General features: G+C 31.6%; 2 protein-coding genes across 2 annotated transcripts in view; both read right to left on the minus strand.

Moving 5' to 3' along the window:
* The window catches only part of LOC135928607 (splicing factor U2AF 35 kDa subunit-like), a 160,109-nt gene that overhangs the window by 28,373 nt on the left and 105,048 nt on the right, over positions 1-26,688 (minus strand). The gene's annotated exons all lie outside the window — the stretch shown is intronic.
* On the minus strand, positions 1,610-4,024 carry LOC135928056 (uncharacterized). Its single transcript, XM_065464386.1, has 3 exons — positions 3,491-4,024; positions 1,670-1,820; positions 1,610-1,629 (listed from the first exon to the last, which is right to left on the minus strand). The coding sequence occupies exons 1-3, from the start codon at positions 4,022-4,024 to the stop codon at positions 1,610-1,612; spliced, it is 705 nt and encodes a 234-aa protein (XP_065320458.1).

The following is a 26,688-nucleotide window of genomic DNA, read 5'->3' on the forward strand; positions in this document are numbered from 1 at the left end:
ACTATCGGCTCAAATCAAGTCGTTTAACAACACTAATGGAGAGCGTCCCATTTTTCAGTTTTTTAAAATAATTTATAATAAAATGTGAAAATTTACCTACAATCTTTTAAGAAATAAACTTTATTTACAAGTTTTTTCCCCGCATTCTTTAAATGCAAGCATAAAGCTCTGAGACGCCCATATTCATGGGGATAAAAAATAAAATATGGGATTTTATCAATTATGAACATAATCATATTTTCTATGAGGGGTTTTCCTCCATTATCAATATAATGAAAACCCCTTACCATAATTTTTCCTTATCATATCTTCCATGAGGAGAGGAGGGGGGGGGAATTCAACCACAATCCCCCTTATCTATCACTGCTTATTATAAAGTTATAATATTTAATTGTTACAAATTAACTTTCTAAGAAATAAATCAATTCTTTTACTTTAAATCCAAGGCAGTTAAGAGATGATCACCTTTATACCATCTCAAAATTTTAACATTTTTATTGGCTCCATTTGCTATTGGACATTTTACTATTAATTTTTTATCTTCCGAAAAGTTATAAGTAGCCGAATTATTGCTGTCACAAGATGGTTTCATGCATAATTGAAATTGTTGCATTTTCGCTTGACAATCTTTATAATGAAGTGTCTCTAGTGGGCATAATTTTCTAGTTTTAAAACCTTATGATTTTTTAAAATATTTGTTTTTATATAATTAAATATTATACTATCTTGATTATTATAGGGTTCCAACTTCACTTTTAGTCGAAATTAGGATGTAGATAATTTATTTAACAGTTCCCTCTACCTTATTGCACTTAAAAAACCTTTAAAAAAGGATTATAAAGACAAACTTGGAACATACTTAAACTTATAGGTTGCAAACATTCAAGAACTACGAATGGAGACAGAGTGTGATAAACTATCTTACGGAAAAGTAACTTTTTTTAACCGAATAACTATAATTGAGAAAATAGTCTTATTAGTTTGGGGTTTCTAATTTTAAACATATTTATAGGCTTTTAATGATGGATGACAATTTTTTAAAACAAAAAATTTTCTTCCTGTAAAATTGACCCAATAGCGTTAAAACCCTAGTATTATTTCAACAAGGTCGAATTAGAGTTCAGCAAAGTGGACAGTGAGGCCCCAATCGTAGCAAAATAAATAAATAAATATTGATGAGGTCCGGCTTGAAGTTTGAGAGTTTATTATTATATTTCCTATGTTAGTAAAGTCATATCTTAATGGTGAAGAAATATAGAAAGGTAAAATAACAAAATAATTTTCCAAATCTAAGCACATTGACCAAAAATTTATAAACTAAACATTTTTTTGTTTGAGATGTATTTCCAATTTTATCTATATTATAAATCCGAGACGGTCTACGGGCTTTGGAAGTTTTTTTTACCATTGGGTTTAGCCCAAAATAAATAGTTTTTACAGCACACTCATTTGAATATAAAAATTAATAAACCTTCTCCACATTTTACAGTACATGGCCCCCAACCACTCCAACCATGTATTTTATACACATTATATGGAATTAAAGTGGTAAATTTATCTTGAAAATTATCATTATTCAAATTCAGAATTAATTGTTTTTTGGTTGGAGCTATAACGGTTGTTTTATGTCTAGATTCTTTGAATAATTTCTTGAAAGAATATTTGCGACTTTTTTGATTGAATACCTGATTAAATTGAATTAATAATTCTTTGAGCTCAATTTGTGTAGCTTCCGTTGTAGTCATTTCAAACTTTTCCTTTATTAAATCGTTCCACAAGACCTTGATCTTTGCATATATACCATTAGAACTCAAGGGTATCTTAATAAATTGTAAAATAAAATTATTCAATTATAATTAATAATGATTAATTTAGAAAATATAACAAAAGATAACCATAGAGGCAATTTAAATAAGATTAATTGTAAAGTACTAACTATATATTAAATGAAGATTTTTATATAAATAATTTGAATGATGCATTAAATAAAATATAGGAAAAGGAAGTTATGCATGAATAAACATTAATATATAATCTTAGGGTCAACACGAAATGTTTCATATGAGAATCAAACAATAAATAAGGAAGAATTCTGCGGTAAAAAAAGGAAGCCAAAAGTAAACCTTATATAATATGTATGACATCTAAAGCCACGAATTTTGGAAAATTATTGAAATAAAGAAACAACTATTTGCTCAGTAATAATAACTTTTCTCATTTTAAAAATGGTAACTTGCCTGAAGATTCATGCCAAGTTAACAAAATGTGTCTACAGTCAGGAAAAATAATATTCAAATAATACCTATAAACTATATCAACATTAATATCCAGTCCAGTGCTTTACATATTATGTAATTATTCGAATAAACGGAAAATGAGCCAATGTCCTAATAAAAATAAATTAAATAAATAATAGTCAAGTCTTTTTTTAAACAATAGCCCTTCCTGATTCATTTTTTGAGGATTCCTTTATCATTGTTTAAAGTGTTTATAAATCATCAAGAATTAATTTTGTGTTTATTTCGTTAAAATATAGAATTGCTAATGAAATAGGGGTGCCTCGCTTCTTTTCTGCACATATATTGTGTAGCCTCTGAACACATAAAAGCAACAAGTTGCTTATTATTTAAGAGTAGCAAAGTAGAGAAATAGGTTTTTTTCCTACACCTTTAAGAAAAATAATAGCATTGTAACTTACACAAAGATTTACCTAGTTGATTATATAATACTTTCTTTGATGCTCGTCTTGCTCATAATTATATTTTTGCTTTTACATGCCTTCAACCCCAAAGTTACGCACTATCTCGGTAAAAGGCCTCCTCTGTCCCTTCCTCCCCTGCCGAAGGCTACCTCTCTCCCTTGGTTAAAAATGGGCTGGGAGATATTTTTATAGAAATAAGATAAATAACAACATTTTAGAAAATGTAAGTTAGTTGATTTTTAAAGAAAATGTGTTATAATAAATAAGTTGTAGATGTAATTAAAGCAGTATTAAATAAAGAATTAATATTAAAGAAATAATATTACGACTGGAAAATTTTTTACTTTACTTTTATCATTACAAAAGTTTTAAAAGTAACGTTAAAGAAAGAAATAAACCTGGAAGAGGTTTTATGATCAATGTTATAAAATCTAACTTATACTTCATTTTCTCTAAAGAAATATTGTTTATATGGCATATTGTATTCAATTTTTTGAAAAGTGGATGGTGGAGTAATACTAGGGAAAATTTTATATTAAAAATGATATTTGAAAAACGGGCTAATTTTCTAAGGTAAGGTTTCTCGTTCCCCCCTCCCCGGTTATGCCAATGTCTTAAAGTAAGCTTTATAATGCCCTGATTCTCCTATTCTTTAAATTTTATTATCTAATTTTATTTATCAAAAAACTTATTGATGCTGGGTAATAGCTCATTTTAATTTCTTGTATACCCCTCCCCCTCCACCACCCCCTACGATTTAATATATAGTAAGTTTACATCAATACTTACATCAGGTGTAGGGAGCGAGAGTGTGGATCCATTATTAAGGTTGATTATCCCTGATTCATGGTCAATTGTATTCAAGTCAATACTAAAATTTGACGTAAAGCTTCTCCCTCCATCGTCAATAGTGTTTGAATCAGTATTTTTATTAGATATAATGGAAGATAATGTGGATTTATTAACGAAGCTCCTTAATCTTCCATATACTCCAGGAGGTGTCTTTATGTGCTGAGTCGTGTAATTAAATGCTGGACTTGAATTTGTCGGGTGATAATTTATCATTTCTTGTATAACTTCCTCCCATGCTTTATTCAAAGCATGGTCTATTGTGTTCATATCTATTTTTGCACTAGATACATAGGATGTTGGCTGATTGATGAAGTTCCTTAGTCCCCCAAATATTCTGTGCTTTTTCTTTATACGCTGACTCTTGTGTTTATGTTTATTATTATTTCGACTCGTTTCTAAATACGATATTTGAATAATAAGGAATATCATGCACAACATTATATAATGGTTGATACCAAAATATTGTTCCATTTATCTATTTTTATTTACATCATTATCAATAATTATGTGTATTTAAAATGTTTATGTTATGATTCGCTATCATATAATTTTTATAAGATAATTAATTATATATAAAAATATTTTGACTATTGTTGAATCGCATATTTTATAAGAAAAATTATATCATTCTTAAAGGTTTTTTTTTGCTCATCGATAGTTTATTATTTTGGAGCGGAGAGCTAAAACTATCGTGTGCACGTTTGTCCTTCTAAACATGATAATAGTAGGGATGGATGTAAGTGAGAAAATTACACATAATTTAAGCATATTTTAATTTAAATTGAGTCAATCCTTATAAGATACCTTAAACTAGAGGTCTGCATTGGGCGGGGTTTCGGCCCGCCCGCCCACACCCACCCATCTAAGTGGGTAGGCGGGTGGGCGGGTAAATGTTTTTTAAGAATGGGTAGGCGGGCGGGGTAAAAAAATTTGAAACTATGGGCGGGTGGGTGGGCGGGTTAAGAAATTTAAACAATGGGCGGGCGGGTTAAGGAAATTTAAAATTTTTGTTCAAAAACAAACTAAAGAAAAATTTGTGGTCTGTTCAAATTTTAAATTTTCGTCTATACAAAAAGTTATGAGATATTTCTACTCCGTTTATTATTTCTTTTGCTTCTTTGTCTATTGTAGAATAATTTCTTTTAGCGTCTTGTAAAGTTCTTGAGGTGTAAGCTATTTGAAATTCGTTACCATTATCATATTTTTGCATGAATACAGCTCCAAATCCTTGGTTAGATGCATCTGTTTCTAATATTAACTCGAGGTCTGGTTTATAAAACTGTATAGTATATTATTCTGTTACTATTCCGAATAGCATGAAACGATTACAAAAATAACACGGTATTTTATTTTGGAATGGCAGATTAATCTTTGTACTCACTTCAAAAAAAAATCACTTGATGAAGAGGATATACTTCAGACAGATATCATACTTTGGTGGAAATGACAAGAGATTTGCCAAAGCTATCAAGATTATAAAGAAAAATATTAATTCCTGCAACTAGTGCCTGAATGAGGATTTAGCATTGCTGGAAGGTTTTTAGAACAAAGAAGAACGTGTTTGAATCCAGAAAATGTCGATTCATTATTATTTTTGCATTATAACTACATTAGTGATCTGCATCGGGCCTAATTTTTCAAGCCCGGCTCGGCCCGAAATTTTTTATATAAAAGATATGCCGGCCCGACCCGAACCCGAATTTTTTTTAAAAAAATTTATCGGCCCGGTCCGGTCCGAATTTATTTAAATATAGAAATTAATTTTTATAATTACTCAAAATAAAAGACATATGTTTTGTGTAGTTTAGTTTCAATAATTAAAATAAAATATTTTTATTTTACATAAAAAATTCAATATAAAATTGATAAATTTAGATATATTTAAAAAAAATTTCAAGATCCGACCCGACAAGGCCCGATTTTTTTTAAAAAATATTAGGCCCGGCCCGGCCCGAACCCAATTATTTTAAATAAAATTAGGACCGGGCCGGACTCGGGCCGGGTACGGGCCGGGCCTAACTTTGCAGATCTCTAAACTACATATAATATCAATTTTATATTTATATTTATTTCATAAATATTCTATTTGATCAAATAAATTGTTCATAATTTAAATTGAATATTTTTTTATGCTTAAATTAATTTTCTAAATTATAAACTTTTTGTAGAGGTGTAATGCTGAAATATTTTTATTAGATGCTTAAAAAATTGAAAGAATGGCCATTATTATATTTTATAAGTAGATTTGGGTTAAAATTTTTTATAAATAATGGGCGGGCGGGTAAAAATTTTTAGACCAATGGGCGGGCGGGTAAGGAATTTTAAACAAATGGGCGAGGCGGGCGGATATATTTTTTTGATAACTATGAGCGGGTTGGGCGGGTGGATAAATTTTTTAAAACATTGGGTGGGCGGGCTTTTGGTCCAAAAACCCGCCCAATGCAGACCTCTACCTTAAACATCTTGCTTAAAAACCGATTAGGATTAATTTTAAGTATATACTTTTCTTTAAATTAATAACCAAATGGCTAGGTTTAAAAAAATCGCTCTTCTTTAAAAATTTATTGGAATTAGAACCCTATAATAATCAACAATTTTATATCTATTTTTTAATATTATTGTTTTTAAATTGAAAAAAAGATACGTCAAAAATAGTATCTTTGCAAAAAATTTACAAACAACTCTAATTTGCCTTTCATTGCCTTCGTTGACCATGCTATATAAAAATGTCCTTCTCGATTCCCTAATTTAATGAATGAAAGAATAGAACGTTTAAGATTATGAATAATTTTATTTAAAATTATTAATTCCACACAATATATACCTATAATAGGATAATTATAAACCGAGGCAATTATATTAAATAATTTTTGTTATAATTTTTTTAATATTTACACTATGTTCCAATTGAACTGATACCCTTTTTTTTAAATAATAAATCTGTCAATATATAATAAAAGTTTAGAGATTGGAAGATGACTAAATTATTAATTTTTTCTAAAGATTTCATAGAATTCTATCGAAAGTATCTAAAGTTATGTACATTCAAAGTTGGACAAACATATTTCGAACTTTCCAATATGTAAAAATTCGTTTTTTATTTATTTTTATTAAACATTCAGACAAAAACATGAAAACATCAACATTTAAAATTAATTTAAGTCAAGCTAGACCAGATATCGATTGGCTGTAACCTGTTTTTTTTTCCATTGAAACGCAACTACACTTTATTATTTTTCAGATTTACAGGTGTAGCTACTGTAAAATGAATTGAAAAAACTTCTGAGGGTGTTTCCGTACAGGTTGTTTGATACGTACCAGATAGACAATCATTCTCATCGGTTAGGTCCTGGGCTTGTTTTTTTTGAACATTTTAGCTGCAACTCTTTATAGATAATCTGATACACTGATTCAAGATACTTGGCGAATTGTTCTGTCGGTACCAGGTCGGTCTTCTCCATAGAACAAGATGTGCGTGGTGTGTCATTACCATATAGATTTTCTGCTGATCTTGTTGCATCTATTTTCGCAATCAATCGATTCAAAGCTGCAATAGACTAATTTCTGTTAGGAAATCCCTTCAAAAACCTTTTGACTACTTAATATTTTCTTGCATTCAATTTTAATTAAACTCAAATCATCTTTACTGAAACTTTTTTTTTCATTATCGTCTGCTTATACATTAAGTTTAATAAAAGATAAATCTTTACATGTTGAAAGTTCGAATTTTGTGTGCTCAACTTTGGACCCTGTTGATATAATTTGATAAAATTTGTAGGTAGTATTGATGATTTATCCCTTTCCCTCTAAAAATTTTCATGAGTTATTTTTATAATTGATAGATTATTTGCTAAAACAAAAAGAGGGGGCTGGCCATTGGACCAAGTGGGCATTTTGCTTACGAGGCCACGAGAAAATATCGATTTTTGAGGCTGATCAGTAAAAAAATGAAAAAAGAGGCCGATCAGAAATAATAAAATATATATTATTCTTTTATCATATAAGTTATGACTTTTCTCTTATCATATACATATTTCATATAATAAAGTTTTCATATTTCCTTTTTTATTATTAATATATTTTTTGAGGATTATCATTTATATATTGCTATTTTATGGGTTTTTTCAAAAAATAAATGCGTGTCTGTTTATAATGAAAGTCAAATTGGTTTATATTTTTATAGATTATTTTATTTAAATAGAATTCAATTAGCTTTAAAATAATAAATGCAATAATATTCATATGGTTTTCGGGTTATCTGACCACATGTTGCATAATTCACAGTTTTTTACCTTTAAATCTATTTCAGCATTTATGCCAGACCACCATAAATAATTATTTGCTAGTGCTTTAGTCTTTCCTGCTCCCAAGTGTCCGGCATGTAGATCCTGCAAAATAATTTTTCTCATATTATAAGGAATCACTATTTTTTCCGCCTTGTAGAGACAGTATTTTACAATACTTAGTTCATTTTCTATTTTTTTATAAGTCATGTTCTTTATTGAATCACCCTTCCTCACATCGTTTATAACCTGCGATAGTTCTTTGTCATGCATGGTTCCCGCTGCTATTTTTTCGAAGTTCAACGGTACATCCCATAAATTGTTTTTATCCAATTCTTCTAGCTCGTGTATTGTTTCCTCAATGTCTTTTAAGGGTAGTCGTGATCAGGGTTGCCAGGTGAAAATTTTCAATGCGGGAGAAATTTGGTATTATGCGGTAGAAATATAAAAATTGCTAACGGCCTGCAAAGTGCCGGCCTTAGCCCGGGATTTTGAATTGACTTAGTTATCCGCCTATTATTTTTTATAATTAGTTTATAAATACAAAGTCGGTAACTATTTTTCAAAATAAAATAACATATTGATTAATTAAAATATGTTAATTAAAAAAAATCAACGATCTTTTTTAAATATAAAAGAATGTAAACGAGATAAAATTTTATATTAAAAAAACGATTTTAATTTTACAATTAAAAAAATGCGAATGTCCCGCAAAACTACCGCAATTGTAAATCTACCATGTGTGTGTATAACATTATAGGGATAGGCGCTTAATTATCACGTATCACGTTTAAATACATAATATACTCCAAAAATAAGAAATAATACAGATGCAACTACAGTTGCGGCAATTGTAATCACTTATCTTGTAGTACAACATTCGTAGAGATACTTATCATCACAATGTTAGTAGAATCTTTTCCCCATAATATTTAACGACTCTAATATAAATGAAAACTATACTTGTAGAACAAAAATGAGCAAGGCTATCATCAATGTTTTAGGACCTAAATCCAGGAGGTCATCTCTTGACGATTTGAAAGATGGGCATACATATGCAATTCTAACAGATGCATCTAATAAGGGAAATATTAAAATATCTCCTTTGATCCTCTGCTAATTCAACAAAATTAAGGTCGTTTCAATAAAACTATTAAATTTTTCCCCCTCAAATAGTGAAAAATCTAAAGACATAGCTAACCATATAATGGTAAATATAGCAGATTCGAGATTATCAATAAATTGCATGTCAGCTTTCTGATCTGATAATGCCTCAGTGAATTTGGTAAAAACAGAGTGTATTTACAGAATTGAGTCAGCACAATATTGGTTGCGATATGTTCCTAATACCCGTCATCGATAGAATTTTAAAATATAAACCTTTAAAAAATATTTCATAAAGATTATAAAAGCTGTCCTAACATTTGGAAAATTTTTTTTAATAATAAATGGCAGAGGTATATTTAGGAATGATTTCACGTGTAGGAAATTGAAGTGTTTTATTAAATAAGTAAAATAGGTAAAGTAATTAAAAGTATCTTTAATACAAAATATCACGTATATATATATAATGAATTCAATCCTTCAGGTTATGTAATTTACAAACGAAAAGTTAATATTATATTCAATTTACAATTACATTTATATTACAGTTCTCCCCATTATAAATTGAATTAATCGTGATAACGTAGTGGGGGTTTCGAAACTCTTTTTTCAAGAGTTGTATTCTCATGTTCTGCCTTTTCCACTTCTTCGGTCAACGTAACGGGTATTTCCTTCTCTTGTGTATGTGCATCCCTCGATTGATCTGCATGCTTGTTTTTAACGATCCCCTCTGATTCCACATCGTACAATATTGCGCTTTTTCGTTGTAACACTTTTCCTTCATGCCACCCTGCTGTACTTTCGTTTGCTATCCAAACTTTTTGCTGCTCTTCAAACTCCCGAGGTTCAACACTTCTATCTTTGTAGTACTTTTGTTTCCATAGAGCGTTTTCTGTCCTTTCTCTCGTTGATAATTTCCACTGATCTAATGTCGTCCTAAGCGACCTTCCAAACATCATCTCGGCAGGGAATTTACCAGTAGTTGCATTGGGAGTATTACGGTGAGTAATTAAAACATTCGCTAAATTTAACTGGTCCGGAGTCCCACATCTCCTTCCAGCATAGAAACGCGTCTTTATCGTCCGTATATATCGTTCAGCCAAACCATTCGATTTGGGGCTATAAGGGGCCGATCTAAAATGTTTTATATTGTTTTTAAAAAGAAACGTTTTGAATTCAGATCCAGTAAACTGAGTACCGTTATCTGAGACAATGTAGCGAGTAGCGAAATAATTACGCAGATTATTTATTACACTCGCCGAATTAATATGTGTTAAAATTGCAACTTCAACCCATTTGGTAAAAGCGTCTACGCAAATTAACCAATATTTTCCAGATACGGGGCCTGTCAAATCAATGTGTAATCGTTCCCAAGGTCGGGTAGGAATGTTCCAATTGTATAATGGCACTTCTTTAGCTCCCGGCCTTCCTTCTTGACAACTCTTACAACATTTAACAAAGTCTTCAACATCAGTATCGAGATTTGTCCAAAAAACGTAATATCTACACAATGATTTCATCCCCACTATCCCAGGATGTCCTCGATGAATCACATATAAAACCTCCTTTTTTAAAATATCTGGAATAATAATTCTATCATTATAAAATAATAATCCTTCTTCGAACGAAATATTATCTTTAATCGAAATATATTTTTTTACAATCTCCGAATAATTATTTATATTATCAATATACCAATGATTTTTTATTAATTTAATAATCTCTTTTAGGTTTATATCATTGCTCGTTTCACTTACGACTTTACTGCGAGTGAAAGATAAATCTTCTATTAAATTAATTTTTAATCCTCTGATTTCTTCTTCGAATTTTTTTGTAACATCATTGGTTTTTGCTTTCTCTACCCCCAAACGGGACAGAGCATCGGCACATTTGTTATGATTACCTGGTCTATATATTATCTCATAATCATAATTTAATAGCTTAGTCGCCCACCGTATTAAACGGTTATTTGTTATTTTGTTAAGATCTCTTTTATCAACTAAAATATATTGTAATGGTTTATGATCAGTAACCAAGATAAAATGTCTTCCAAAAATATATTGATGAAACTTCTCGATAGCGAACATGATCGCCGAAGCCTCCCGATCAATTGTGGCATAATTCTTTTCAGCCGCCGAAAGTGTCCTCGATGCGTAAGCAATCGGTTTCTCCTGGCCAGTAAGAAATCAGTGTGCAATAACAGCTCCTAGACCATCTTCGGAAGCGTCACAAGAAATCACGACAGGGATATCGGCTGAATAAGGAATTATTGTATCTTCTTTTGACAATATATTTTTAACTTTAGTAAATATTTCATTTTCTTTAGCTGACCAAAACCAACCAACATTTTTACTCGTTAGTCGGTGTAAAGGCGCACAAATAGAATGCAAATTTTTAAAATGCCTCATGATAATTCACTATTCCAAGAAATGAACGTAGTTCTTTAACATTGGAAGGTGTTTTAAAATTTTTTATAGCGCTAATCTTATCTTCTGTAGGGTGAATTCCGAAACTGTCAATAACATGGCCTAAATAAGTGACTGACTTTTCTCCGATTTTAATTTTATCGATCGTCGTGGTCAGTCCAGCCTTCTCAAATCTTCTTAATACTTCTTCCAAATTAACTATGTGATCGGAATTATTCTCACCTGCAATAATTATGTCGTCTAAAAATACACTAACCATAGGAATTCCCTTTAATAGGTTTTTCATAAAGCGTTGGAATATTATCGGAGCGCTAGTCAAACCAAATGGAATTCTTTGGTATCGGTAATAACCGACATGTGTCGAAATTACTAAAAGGTCCCTACATTCTGGACTAACTCCGAATTGTAAAAATGCATCTCTTAAATCTATTGTTGAAAATATTTTACCACCCGCGATCTTATTTGTTAGGTCGACAAAAGTTGGTAGTAAATCGTTATCGATCGCTAGATATTTGTTGATTGTTAAACGAAAATCTCCGCATATCCGTACGGCACCGGATTTCTTTAAGATATTAACCGTTGGCGTAGCCCAAGTGATTGGAGTTATTGTTGGATCCACCTTCTCGATAACGCCTTCGTCTAAAAGTCTGTCCAACTCAGCTTCAATGATTCGAGGCAACGGAAAAGAAACTCTTCTTGCTGGTAATGCAATCGGTAACGTGTTTGGTTCTATTCGGATGACTGCCTTTTGCAGTTTGATTTCACCTAATTTTTTTTTAAAAACTTGAGGGAATTTTGAAGCAATCTATTTAAAGAGGGAACATTCATATTTATTTTACGAACTTCTTCCGGTAGTTTTATATCAAATTCTCTAATGAAAGGCATCCCAAAAATAAGGGAATTCTCCCCTTTAACTTCCCAAATAAGTAAAAATTTCGAAATATTTTTTACTTTGACTTCTACGGTACATTTACCTAGTACTTCGATTTGGATATGATTATATCCCACTAATTTATAAGCCGGTGATAGTTGTGGTCTGCCAATACGATTTCAGGTGACCTCATCAATCACACTACACGCGGCGCCGGTATCAAACTCCATAGCTAGCTGCAACCCATTTATCTTCGCATCGATGGTTGCTTTATTTGAAAATGACAGGCGAGGTGTCCGTGGCAGAATCATTTGTATGGCATGGGTTCTACAATCTTTCGCTATGTGGTTTGCCTTACCGCAACGAAAGCATATCACTTTCTTTTGAATAGAGTTAGGTTTGATACTAGGTCTATAATTATTATTAGGAATATAATTGTTACTAAAGTGTTTATTATTATTGAAGATATTGACGTTTGTATAATTATTATTTCTAAAATAATTATTTTTCGAACCCTGTGTTGGCTTATTTTTAATTATTTTATTAACTTCAGTCTGGGTTTCATTTTCCAACGAAGACAGCGCGATCGCTAAACGCACGGTCTCTTCAAAAGTAATATTGCCTTCGATATACTTTGACCGAAGTTCTTTGTCCAACTCAGGTAAGCCTACTCCTAGGATAAATATATCTCTTAAAAGTTCATCAAAAGGCGGTTTAAAATTACAAAGAGAACAGACAGTTTTAACCCTAATTGAAAAGTCAATAATCGTCTCACTGCATCTTTTTAACGTAAAAATTTTTTTCCTATTTACGAAAATGCTCGAACTATCCTTGAACACCAAATTTAAGCTTTTTATTAAAGTATCATAATTTATCATCTCTAAATTTATTGGAAAGTGAAAGTTCTTAATTTTGATAAGATTGTCTGTTCCGATATAGGCTAAAAGGAGGTCTTTTTTTGTATTTAAATCTATAATATTTCTTACTTTATAAATTAACTCCAAGTTAAATAAGTAGTCCTGAATATTTACTTTTTCTTTGACTAATTCTGGAATATGGAATTTAATAGGAACTACTTCCATTGAGTCTTTAACTTTAATAGGAACTACTTCCATTGAATCTTCAACTTTAATAGGAGCTACTTCCATTGAGTCTTTTACTTTAAATTTAATAAATCAAATAAATCTTCTCTAAAAATCGTCGCCAATGAAGTGTTTAAATAAGTAAAATAGGTAAAAATACAAAATATCACGTATATATATATAATGAATTCAATCCTTCAGGTTATGTAATTTACAAACGAAAAGTTAATATTATATTCAATTTAAATTCAATTTACAATTACATTTATATTACAGAAATCTACTACATGCTGTTAATATGTAGTTGCAATCAGAAAAATCTTAATAAAGATTCACAAAATTATGCTGAAGATGTGTTCATCTTTACAGTTAATAATTGACAATAAATTTTATAGCGCCATTGCTAAAACTTAATTATATTTTACATTTAAATAATAGAACTAAATGTTTGCCGTCGTTATTGAGATATTTATAAAATTCCTGGCATGACATATTATATATTTGTTTAACCATTAACTCGGCCTCTAATGTTGTTAAAGAAATCATTTCTCCTTTTCCCAGGCAGTCCTCATCAGGCTAAAAATGCGCTCGGATGAGGCATTAGAATGAGGTAAGGAGAAGAAATACTCGCATATTTTTTTCCAAGCATGGGGATTTATCGTTATTACGAAAAAATTCTGCCCATTTCTCCTCTGCTTTAAGACCATCTAACTTTAAGTATTTTGGCGAATCATAAAAAATAGAGAGAATTACAATCTCCTCAAACAAGATATCAATGTCTTTCGGTATTTTTAATATATTTATTAAATTATAATCAATTGATGGTTTCTGTTCCAAGGTCATAATATTTGTACATTTGTAAATAGAGATATAAAATCAAATTTTGATTGTAAATATTCTAAAATTGTCTTAATAAAAATATCTGCTTCATTTAAAAATGTATTAATTAGAGTATTATTTGAACATTTTAATATAATATTTTTAGCAATAGCGCCATAAAATTTATTATCAATTTTTAACCGTAGAGATGAACAGAGCTGTAGCATGATTTTGTGATATTTTTAATAAAGAATATTCTGATTGCAAAGGAATATTAATTGCATGAAGTAGATTTCCTACATGTGAAACGAATCACAAATATGCTTCTGCCATTTCATACTCGAAAAAATTCCTCAAAATTTTAGGACAGCTTTTAAAATCTCTATTTAAGAAATATTTTTTTTAAGGTTTGTAAAATTTTAAAATTCTATCGATGGCAGGTATTAATGGCAACCACATGATAGGTTCTATCGATGGTAAGTATTAATGACAACCACCTGATAGGTTTATATCGCAACAACTCACACATTCCAAGTCAGACCACTTCATCAACTCTTTTAGTTGATAAATTAAATTTGTTAAAACATTTCATCACAATTATTTCGACATCCTCAGATAGTATAATCATTGCCTTCTTGCAAGAATTATGTAGTATATGGCATATACAACCAATTTGTATTAATTCATTATTGTGCTTCCTCAATTCGGTAACTTTTTTCCAAAAATTTACAGAGGCATTATCAGCGCAGAAAACTGACATGCAAATCATTGGTAACCCTGAATCAGCTATATTTACCATTATGTGGCTAGCTACATTGTTAGATTTTTCAATATCCGAGAAAAAAATTTTAACAGTTTTATTGAAATGTTCTTATTCTTGTTGAAATAGCGAAGGATCGAGGGAAATGTTTTAATATTTCCCTTATTAAATGCATCTATTAGAATTGCATATGGATGCCCATCTTTCAAATCGTCTAGAATTGACCTTTAGGATTCAAGTACTAAAATACTTGTGATAGCCTTGCTCATTTTTGTTCTGCCACAAGTAAGGTTTGTACTTATATTGGAGTCGTTAAATATCATGAGAAAAAGATTCGACCTACATTGTGATGATATAGCTCTGTGAATGTTGAACTACATGATAGATGTATACGATTTCCGCAAATGTAGTTGCATCTGTATTATTTATTATTTTTGAGAATATTTTTGTATTGCAATCGATGTAGATATACTCCCCTGTACTGACTTATATGAATGAAAGATTTATTATTGGATAAAAATAAAACAGGATAGAAAGAAATTTACAAAACGAACATGTTTTTCGAATAAATATTTAAAATTTATTTTAAAATATAAAAATAATCAATTAATGTCTCTCAAAATTATTATTTATATTAAAAACGTTAAAATACTATTAAAAAAAATTGTGGGAGAAATTTAAAAATTTGGTAAATTTTTGCAGGAGATTTCTAATTGCGGTAGTTTTGCAGGAGAGAGATGTCTGCGTGTAAACTAAAAAATTGTGGGAGTCTCCCGCTGATGGGGGGAGACATAATAACCCTGGTCGGGATAGGCAGTCAGGTACTATGTTGTGTTTACCCGCCCTATGTTTTATATCAAAATTGTACGCTCCTATCGCTATATTCCATTTCTGCAGCCTCATAGACATGGAAGTATCTTCCTTAAGGCCTTTTGAAAAGATGTATATTAGCGGTTTATGATCTGTCATAATTGTAAATCTCGTTCCGATCAAGTATTCTTGAAATCTTTTTATGGCAAAGATAATAGCTAATGCCTCACGTTCGATATTAGAGTAATTGAACTCTGCTTTTAATAATGCTCTGGATGCAAATGCGATGGGTTTCTCTTTTCCATCGGTATTAAACTGAAATAGAACTGCTCCTTCTCCCTTCTTAGAGGCATCGGCAGCTATACCAATAGGCAATTTAGGATTAAAAAAAACTGATGTCGGAGGTTGAGATATCAATAGTTTTAATTCATCGAAGCTTTTTTTGTGTTTGTTATTCCATGACCACTCCTTTATATTTGTCATCTTGTATAGTGGATTAGCTATATGCTCGAAATTGTTTAAAAATTTTCTGTAATAACTGGCCATACCTAGAAATGTTACGAGTTCGTCATGTGATTTCGGCTCTGACATGTTGATTATAGCTTTAATTTTGTCAACCCTCTGCATCGATATCGTGTCCAAGAAACCTAACGTTGGTTTCAGGGGCGTAGCTAGCTTTTACAATCTCAGGGGGCTCAACTAAAAAAAATTTTATGGGGAGCGAAGTCCCCCATACTTTTTGCTAACTATGAATAAATATTCAGGATTTCATATTTTGTCATTTATTATATTATGTTAACAAAATAAACTAGCATATAAATAATTAAAACAATATAAGACATTTCTAAAAATATTATTTTTTGATACAGAATCTATTTATTACAGTATAAAATATTTTCGATTGCTGATATAAATTTTGCGTCTAAAGAATTACAAGTGATAAAAAAGGTTAATTAATTCATACATATGCCTCAATTGATAATGGTTTTTAAAAACTACATATAATAAAATTGGCAACCTACATTGACAAACGGTCAAGAAACTAATACACTCTGTTACCCTTTTTAGACAATGTTTTATAGAAAGGACTAATAAGGAAAAATTTATAGGCCTAACCAAATCAACAATTCTTGGAGAAGAGAATATAAACGACTAATCCAAATCATAAAACTATACGGTGGTTAGGGCTTCCTCTTAAATGACATGATGGGAGCTAGATAAGTAATTGAGAAAAAAATTGTGAGATATTAAATTTCTAAAAGATTATCTTCCATTTTTAATGATACATAAACAACTACACCGTTGACCATTATTGCTTATAAAATATGCATTCATATGCTCTCAGCATCTGTAATAACAATTTTAAATTACATAGCCACACATATATTAGATGCTGGTTAATTAGCAGTCATAGCCATGACACTAACTATTAACTTATATCAGAATTTATTGTGCTAGATAAATTGATAAAACACAAACACTAAAAATCTTTAGAAGAAATTATGCAAAAGGCAGGGATGCCATAGAAATGAAACATTTTGTAACTATAAAATAAGAACCAGAGTAATGTGATATGATAAAAGAAATTAATTAAAATTTTATATATTATTGTCGCACCACCTCTAGAGGGAGATGGTGTGACGCAGGGAAACAAAAATGAAAAAGGGACGTAAGTGTTGTCTAGGATAGCTCTTTGGCTAGAAGACTAAAAAATTTTTTTTTAATTTTTTTTTTAAATTTTTTTTAAAATTTTTTTTAAATTTTTTTTTAAAATTTTTTTTAAATTTTTTTTTAAATTTTTTTTTTAAATTTTTTTTTATTTTATTTAAAAAACTGTTTCAATTTAGAAATAAAATAAATAATATATACGATATTAAAATGAAATATATTTTTATGAACTAATAAAATATTAAATAACTTTCTTATTTCTATATTTCTATACTTCTATAAATTAAATATAACAATTTTCTTTATCGATTTCCTAATAATATTTATCTCAGATATTAATATATTAATATATCAATTTCCTATTTCTATATATTGAATATAACAATTTACTTTATTTCCTAATAATATATATAACAATTTTCTTTAAACAGAATAATAAAAAAAAAGTGTTATAAATTCTTCTTTTTCAGGGTTTTTATAACCCACATAAATAATAATAAAAAAAAATATTGATAAAAAACAAATAATATCGATTAAAAAAAATAATATTGACAAAATTATAATATTGATAAAAAAACAAATAATATCGATTAAAAGAATATGGGTAATAATAAAGAAAAACAATACATATAAATTTAAAATAAGCGTGCCTATCACATGCCCCCCATAAAAATAATCAATTAACTTACGCGAAAAATATTGTACCGCATACAATATTATTATTAATCCCGGTTTAAAAAAAAAATATAATTTGTTTTTGATAAATTTTATCTCACTGCTCTTGGAATAATTGTTCCAATTCATCGGCCGATAGATCTACTATCGGCCATTCTCCAAGTAATTCTCCTAGATCCTTCGAAAGTGGGGCCTGTTCCTGAGACGGTACTATCACCGCCACTGGTCGCTCCACTTCCAAGGCTACGGGTTGCTCAACTTTCGTCGTTCCACTTTTGTAAACCCCCAGCACCCGTTACTGCCGGTAACGCAGTCCGGACGGAATAGGTCCCTCGAATTTGCCCACCATTATCTCTATCGTTTCTTGACCGTACCAAATTTCTTCTATAATTCCATCCCGTATAACCATGGCGGGGCCCGCGGGGGCATCGAACCTGTAAATGACTCCTTGCTCCGCAGAGAAAACATAACCAAATATTCCGTACGGTACTTAAACCCGAATGGCTGGGCTGGGGTAACTCGGATCCATGACCCATTCCGTTGAACAATTCTATAGTTTGTCTATTTCGCGGGGGTCTGGGATTGGGTCTCGATCCTGGATGTATACGATTTCCCTCCGTGTCAACCCTGTCCCTGAAGATACTAACTCGAATTGTGATATTCTCACATTCATGAATACCCGTCATTCTAATAAAAAAAAGGTATAATAAAAAAATATTGATAATGTACTTTCGTCTTTTTTTTTTACAATTTTTATAATTACAAAAAAAAAATTCTCTTTAAAACTAAAATTTATGGAAAATAATTAATAATTTCTTTTATGAGCGAATTTAAAAAATTATAAAAATTTGGATACTCCTTCTTCTTTTATTCTTTCCAATAACATTCTTCAAAAACAACTTTATCTGTTCTTTTCTCCAACTGTCATCACCTCTCTATTCTCTCTCCAAAAAGATACATTCTTGTACCAATTTCTATTCATTTCCATGATTTATTAACTTTCTCTTTTACCAATTTGTTTGACAATTTAATTTTGGGCACCACCAAATAACATTTTTTTAAAATATCATAAGTTATATAATTTATGATGGTTAATGTGCCAATAATGCTTTTCTTTAAAAAAAATGAGCGAGGGAAACAGAAAAATTTTTATCAATCGTATGAAAAAAAAATATTATATGATTGGAACATTATTACACTGCTACTTTAAGATACATATTATCCCAGCATGGGATTTTCAACAATTTTATATATTATATCAATAAATCTATAATTAATTTGGGTATATTAAGAATTTTTAAACAATGTTAAACATTATATCAATAAATCTATGATTAATTTGGATATACTAATTTCGATATATTTTTAAAAAAAACGTTACATATATATATATTTCACTGATTATTGCAAATATATTTCCTTTCACCATATAATTCTCATGGGATTTCCAACAATTTTATATGTTATATCCATGAATCTATGTTTAATTTTTGGATAAATTAAGAATTTTTAAACAATGTTAAACATTATATCAACGAATCTATGATTAATTTGGATATACTAATTTCGATATATTAAAAAAAAACATAACATATATATATATATTTATTTCATGGTATTGTTACATAGACACATACATTTCCTTTTAATTTCATATAATACATATAATATCATTTTGCTTCAAACACCAGATCGTAATCTTCCTGGCTCCAGTCCCCTTTTTAGTCGGTCCCGATGCCTTATTCCTTCTCTTTCTTCAGAGAATTTTATTCGACTTAATTTATTTCCAATGTTTTCTACGATCACCCCTGACTCCCACCTTCTTGTACCTCCATATATTCTTGCCCACACGGTTTGTCCCACCATAAATTCAGGTTTATCCGTTATATCTCTCTCCACCTCTTGATGTAGTGTTGGTTTTAATAAATCCAATAATATCCTGGTTCGCCGCCCTAAAAACTTCTCTGCTGGAGACTGTTCTTCTCCCTTTCGACTGTTGTTATAATAGGCTACGGCTATCCAAATTTCCTCACCTCCATACTTTGATTTTCTTAACCAGCTCTTAACAAGTGCTACCATTCTTTCTGCCTGGCCGTTCGAGCTTGGGTGGTATGGCGGCGTTAAAACATGTTTCGCCCCTGTTTCCTCACAAAATAACTTGAATTGACCACTTATGAAGGCCGGACCCCCATCCAAAACTATTATATTAGGTACTCCAAACCGGGCCCAAAGTTTTTTTAACATTTTTATCACGAATTGAGTTGTCAATCCCCTCACTTCTTCGTACTCTATCCATTTGGAAAAAGCATCAACCACCAGGAGATATATCTTGTTTTCAAAGTCGAGAAAATCTAAATGGATTCTCTCCCAAGGTCGTACCACTTTCGGCCATACGCTCCTCTTGTCTTTACGAGGCATATTGGCCCATGAATTACACATCAAACAACCTCGGCAAATATTTCCAATTTCCTTATTCATGCCAGGCCACCACACATACTCACGCCCCCATTGTTTCATTCGCTCAATCCTTGATGTCCAGCGTGTATCATAGATAACACTGAGCCTCTCAATTTCATTGGTACTACTCCTCGGTTTCGTCGGACCAGACATTCATCCAATATGACCAGCTCTTTTTCTATGCACTTAAAATGTTTATCTCCCTCTCTCCACGGTCTCTTCCCTAACGCTCCTTTTAATTCTCATTAGTTCGCGATCTTTAACGGTGATTCTTTTTAGTTCCGCCCAAGTCACGGGACCACCTCTAGCTATCCTCGCTATCGCTCGAATTAGTCCCTTTTCTTTCTTTTCTTCCACTTCTTCGGATCCTATTTCGCTTTCATCTTCTCCCGCCCCACATCGAGACAAAATATCAGGTAAATAGTTTTCCCTTCCCCGCCTATATTTCACCTGCACATCAAAACTGCCAACCAGTAATAACCATCTTTGTAAACGAGCAGACAACATCAGCTCAATATTATCCTTCTGTGTAGATTATAAATCTGCGTCCAATTAAGTATTCCCGGCACTTGGTCAATCCAAAAATAACCGCCAAGACTTCCTGTTCGATTACTGAATACCTTGTCTATGCTGCTTTAAAAATTCTCGAGAAAAACAAAATAGGCCTCTCCAGTTCGTCTATGTAAGGAAGCAAGGCTCCGCCCACACCCCTACTTGAAGCATCCACGGACAATATCACTTCCAAATCGTTATTAAAACATACTAAAATGAGTTCTCTTCCGATTCTACGTTTCAACTCTTCAAAGGCCTCTTCCTGCTCATTTTGCCACACAAATTTTTCTCCCTTTTTAATAATTTATATAATGGTGCCGCTATCTGCGCAAAGCCCTCCACAAAACGGTGATAATAGTTTACCATTCCCAGGAAAGCCTGTACCTCCACTTTGTTATTAGGTCCCAGCAAGCTTGTTATGTTCGCCATATTTTTGTCTAAAGGCAACCTACTTTCCATTGATTTTATGACCCAAATATATAACCTCAGACACTCCTAATACACTTTTTTCTGCACTTGCCCGCAACCCTTTATCCCTGATTCTTTTGAACACCTCCTCCAATCTTTGCTCATGCTGTTCAGGAGTTTCTTCCATTACTAATACATCATCCATGTAATAAAACACTCCTTCTAGACCTTGGAAAACAGCTGCCATTGTTCGTTGAAAAATCGGAGCCGACACGCTAAGTCCAAATGGCAATCTACAGAACGCAAACAATCCTTTCGGCGTAGTAATGGCCAATAGACGCTGCACCTCTGGCTTCTCCCGCAATTGTAGGTAAGCATTTGAAAAATCCACCTTTGAAAAATATATACTTCCTTTGAGACTGGCTAATTCCTCAATTCGCGGCAAGGGATATTTCACTTCCACCACCCACGGGTTTAAGGTGACCCGAAAATCCGCGCATAAACGGAGCTTTCCATTGGCCTTTTTCACCGGTACCAATAGTGTCGCCCATTCGCTATATTCTACAGGACATACTATGCCTTTTCTTTTTGCACCCATTGATCTAATTTCTTGTTCACTTCATTTCGCCATTCAAACGGTATTCGCCGTAACGCACAAAATTTTGGTACATGTCTCTTCTTCAATTTGATATCTACCTCATAATCTCTTAGGTATCCCAAACTTTCTTCAAAGATTTCCTTATAATTATTCACCAATCTTCGCACTCCCTCTTGCACTTTTATTATCGCAAATTCCATTTCTTCATTTCGAAATTCCTCGTCTTTTTGCCACCCTGTCTCTTTTTCCTTCATTATTATTTCTTGATTATATATTCTTTTGGTATTTCCTTGTTTCATACCATCATTTTCCGACCATTCTTTCTGCAACTTTGTTTCACCATTTGGAATTTCATCTATTACTTCTAATACCTCATTATCATTAATTTCTTCTTCCTTTTCAGCATCCTCTCTTCCCTCTTTTCTCCTAAAGTCGCGACAATCCCTAAAATTCCCCCCCCCGATATCTCCCCTATAATTCCCCCCGATATCTACCCTAGAATTCCCCCCGATATCTACCCTAGAATTCCCCCCGATATCTCCCCTATAATTCCCCCCGCTATCTCCCCTAGAATTCCCCCCGATATCTCCCCTAGAATTCCCCCGATTTCTCCCCTAGAATTCCCCCCGATTTCTCCCCTAGAATTCCCCCCGATATCTCCCCTATAATTCCCCCCGCTATCTCCCCTAGAATTCCCCCCGATATCTCCCCTAGAATTCCCCCCGATTTCTCCCCTAGAATTCCCCCCGATTTCTCCCCTAGAATTCCCCCCGATTTCTCCTCTAAAATTCCGCCCGATATCTCCCCTAGAATTCCCCCCGATATCTCCCCTATAATTCCCCCCGCTATCTCCCCTAGAATTCCCCCCGATATCTCCCCTAGAATTCCCCCCGATTTCTCCCCTAGAATTCCCCCCGATTTCTCCCCTAGAATTCCCCCCGATTTCTCCTCTAAAATTCCGCCCGATATCTCCCCTAGAATTCCCCCCGATATCTCCTCTTCCACCCCTTTCTCCCCCCAAAAAGGTCTCAATTCCAGGTAATTTATCTCTATACAAATAATTCATATATTGATTTCCCTCATCCCTTTCAATAGGTACAAATATACCGCACCAAGCAAATACACCCCAAAAATTACAATCTGGACCTATTCGCGTGATCCAGTCCCATCCCAATATGGCCTCTACTCTTCGATTAATTATCCATAAGTCCAATATCTCCACTCTATTGTCCAACACCACTTTTAATTCAACTCTTCCCATCACGGCTACTTCTGATCCATCCAACTGCCGGATCTTGATGTCTTCGCTTTTAATCATTCCCTCCGACCAAATACCCCGAAATTCTCATATCCCATCACGGAGATAGCTGCCCCGGTGTCAAATAACATGCATACCATATTCCCATTCAAATTAATCCATACTCTAGGGCAAGGATCATGCACTATTTCCTCTTGGATCATATTTATACATTTCGACTTCTCCCTTTTATTCCCATAATTAAATTTTTCCATTTCTTTGACCCATCGCTTCTCGACCTCTGTGGTATATCTTTTGCTATCATATAGTCACAAATACTGACATTCTCTCGCCACATGTCCTTCCTTGCGGCATCAAAAACATATATTATTTAAACTTTTATTCTCCGTTAAATTGGATATTTCTATATCCTTATTTTCCCCGCTTTCAAGAATTCTTACATTTGGAGCAATTTGAGCCATATCTCTCTGTGGAAAACCGCCCCTTGTATTGAAATTGGCAACATTTCATTTTTCCCTATTATGACCAAATCCTGTAACATCTGAAATTATAATCATTATTAAATCTATGGTTATTATAGTTAACTAGTCTTATAATCAAAGCTTGAAAAATTATTGTAAGATCCTGGGTAGTTTGCCCTGACGTTGTTGTAATAACTCGCATTATAGTTCTGATATCTAGGGTTGTAATAATTTCCTTGATAATTATTTCTTTGAAAGTCATGGCTTCTTATTGTCCATCGTTGTCTGTTATCGTAATTAGATTGTAAATTTTGTATTTCGTCATGGTCTCCATATCTCACCATCTGTTTGTTTTCTTCTGTATTCCTACCTCTTTGCCTTTCTAAATGTTTCATGGTTGTTTCATCTTATGTTTTTTCGTTTAAAAAAATATTTTCAACTTTAGCAATTATATTTTCTTTTAATTCCAACTCTTCAAAATCCACTCGTAAAGTAAGAACTTCTGCTAATGTAATGTTTTCTTTTAACGTAATTTTCTGCCTAATATTTTTGATGATTGACGAAATATTTACTTTTTCAATTACTCTCCTATCATCTAGCAAACACTCATTTTTTTTTAAATGCATAATCTACTTACCCAATTGATGTAAATTTCATTATTACCTTGTACAGCTGCGTTAAATAATATGAAGTTCGAACTTGTAGATTTCCTCGGGTGTAATAACCTGAATTTTTCAATCAATATCGATGGATTAATGAAGTCGGTAGGTGAACATATCTACTTGAGCTTGATATATTCTTCGTCTGGTAATTTTCTTGTAAAAAATCCTGCTTTTTTGATATCCGAGATCTGAGCATCCTTGAATATGTCTTAGAATCTACTTAGAAAAAGATCGCCATTGCCTGAGTATACCGGAAATTCAATATTTATATTAACATTATTATTGAGAACCTGTTTGATATTTATTTATTAATTTACGATTTCATTGGGTATGTAGCGGACTGCCACCGTGATATGTTCTGGAATATTGGACAAATATTCGGAGAAAATTGTAATAATAGTTATTTTATTTAAGAATCAAATTAATTTTTCACTGAAAATATAAAATGAAATTCGATCTTTTTATAATAAAATTTGTAACTAATATAATGTCATTCACAATTAGAATTTGTGTGGTTCAGAAAAAAGAAAAACAATTTAATTTTTTGAATTTACCAAAACAAAAACTAGTAAAAAAAAGAAAAATAATTTAAATTTTGAATCTCATTACCAAAACAAAACAAGTAGTTTAAAGGAGAATTATAAAAAAAAAGACAATTACAATTACTTAACAAAAACATTATTAATTATCATAAAATTTGAAAAAAAAGAAAAATAAGAAGAAGAAAATTTGGTTGGTAATGGTGATGGCAGTTTCAATGAATACGGCCAAAAGAGGAATTTTTTTCCGTTTATTACGTAATATCACATTTTGTCTCAATAATAAACAATAATGTTAATATTGTAATTTAAAAATTCCTGTTTGTAAATGTCTAATTACTCGCATGGATAAAAATTAGAAGAAAATTTTTGTGCACATGTCCAATCGGGTTACATGTCAATACCGCGAAAATTTTAGCGCGAAATGTATTATCGCGAATGCATTATCGCGAATGCATTATCGCGAATGTTGATTACCGCGAAAAGATATTATAGCGAATGCATTACAGCGAATGCATTATCGCGAATATAATATAGCGAATGCATTACCGCGAATGCATTATAGCGAATATAATACAGCGAAAATATTATAGCGAATGTATTAGCGCGAATGTAATACCGCGAAAATGTTATCGCGAATGTATTATAGCGAATACATTACAGCGAATGAATTATCGCGAATTCATTATCGCGAATATATTACCGCGAATGCATTATAGCGAATGTATTATAGCGAATGAATTATCGCGAATACATTATAGCGAATGCATTATAGCGAATGCATTATAGCGAATGCATTATAGCTGCATTATAGCGAATGCATTATAGCGAATGCATTATCGCGAATGCATTATAACGAATGCAATATCATATCGCGAATGGAGTTTCATGAAAGTTACAATTTTATATTTATCGACTTTTCGACTGACTTAGTTGAATCTGAAAATTAAGTTAAAATGGGGATTGGCTCTAAAAACATTTTTTTATTGAAATTAAGGCTAAGGCTTTTCTTTTTTTTGACTCAAAATATATAAAAAAGATTCTAAGTAATAAAATAGATTTCTCTTTTTCATCTAATCATTTTAAATATTAAACATCAAGTTTTTTCTTTTTAATTTATTGAAAACTTGTAGGGGGAAACGGGGTTATGGCGAACCCTAAAGGCAAACCTTAAGAAAATTATAAGTACTTTATCATTTTTAATAAAAAATATCTCATTTTGTTCAGCTCTATTAGTTTTATGATGTGTTTAAATTTCAAAAATACATCTCTAATAATTTTTTCAAAATATCATTTTTCCTGGAATTTTTTTTGGTAACCGAGTGAACCCTACCCGGGGACGAACAAGCCCTTGGTCGAGGCTATTATAAACTCTGCTTAATTTTCCATATATAAAAGTTATATATTTTTTTATTAGGATATATTTAATGATTTAAAACATAAAAATGTTATATAAAATCATTTAAAACATTCACAATCTTTGCAAAGCCATGTAACTAATAACTGACATTGAAAGCAGTCTTGATTGTTATGCTTGATATAATTTATTTGTATACCAAACAATTATTTATCATATAATAACATTTTTCGATTTTTTTTCTTTTAGTTGGTCTCTCCTTGGCTTTTTTTGCATGTCAAATTTTTTAAAAATAGCAAAAAAAAGGTTCGACCTAACCCCATAAAAATAGCCCCAGTAGCACCA

The sequence above is a fragment of the Gordionus sp. m RMFG-2023 genome, chromosome 4 (genome assembly GCF_954871325.1).
Source record: "Gordionus sp. m RMFG-2023 chromosome 4, tfGorSpeb1-WG-v2, whole genome shotgun sequence".
Lineage (NCBI taxonomy): Eukaryota > Metazoa > Nematomorpha > Gordioida > Chordodea > Parachordodidae > Gordionus > Gordionus sp. m RMFG-2023.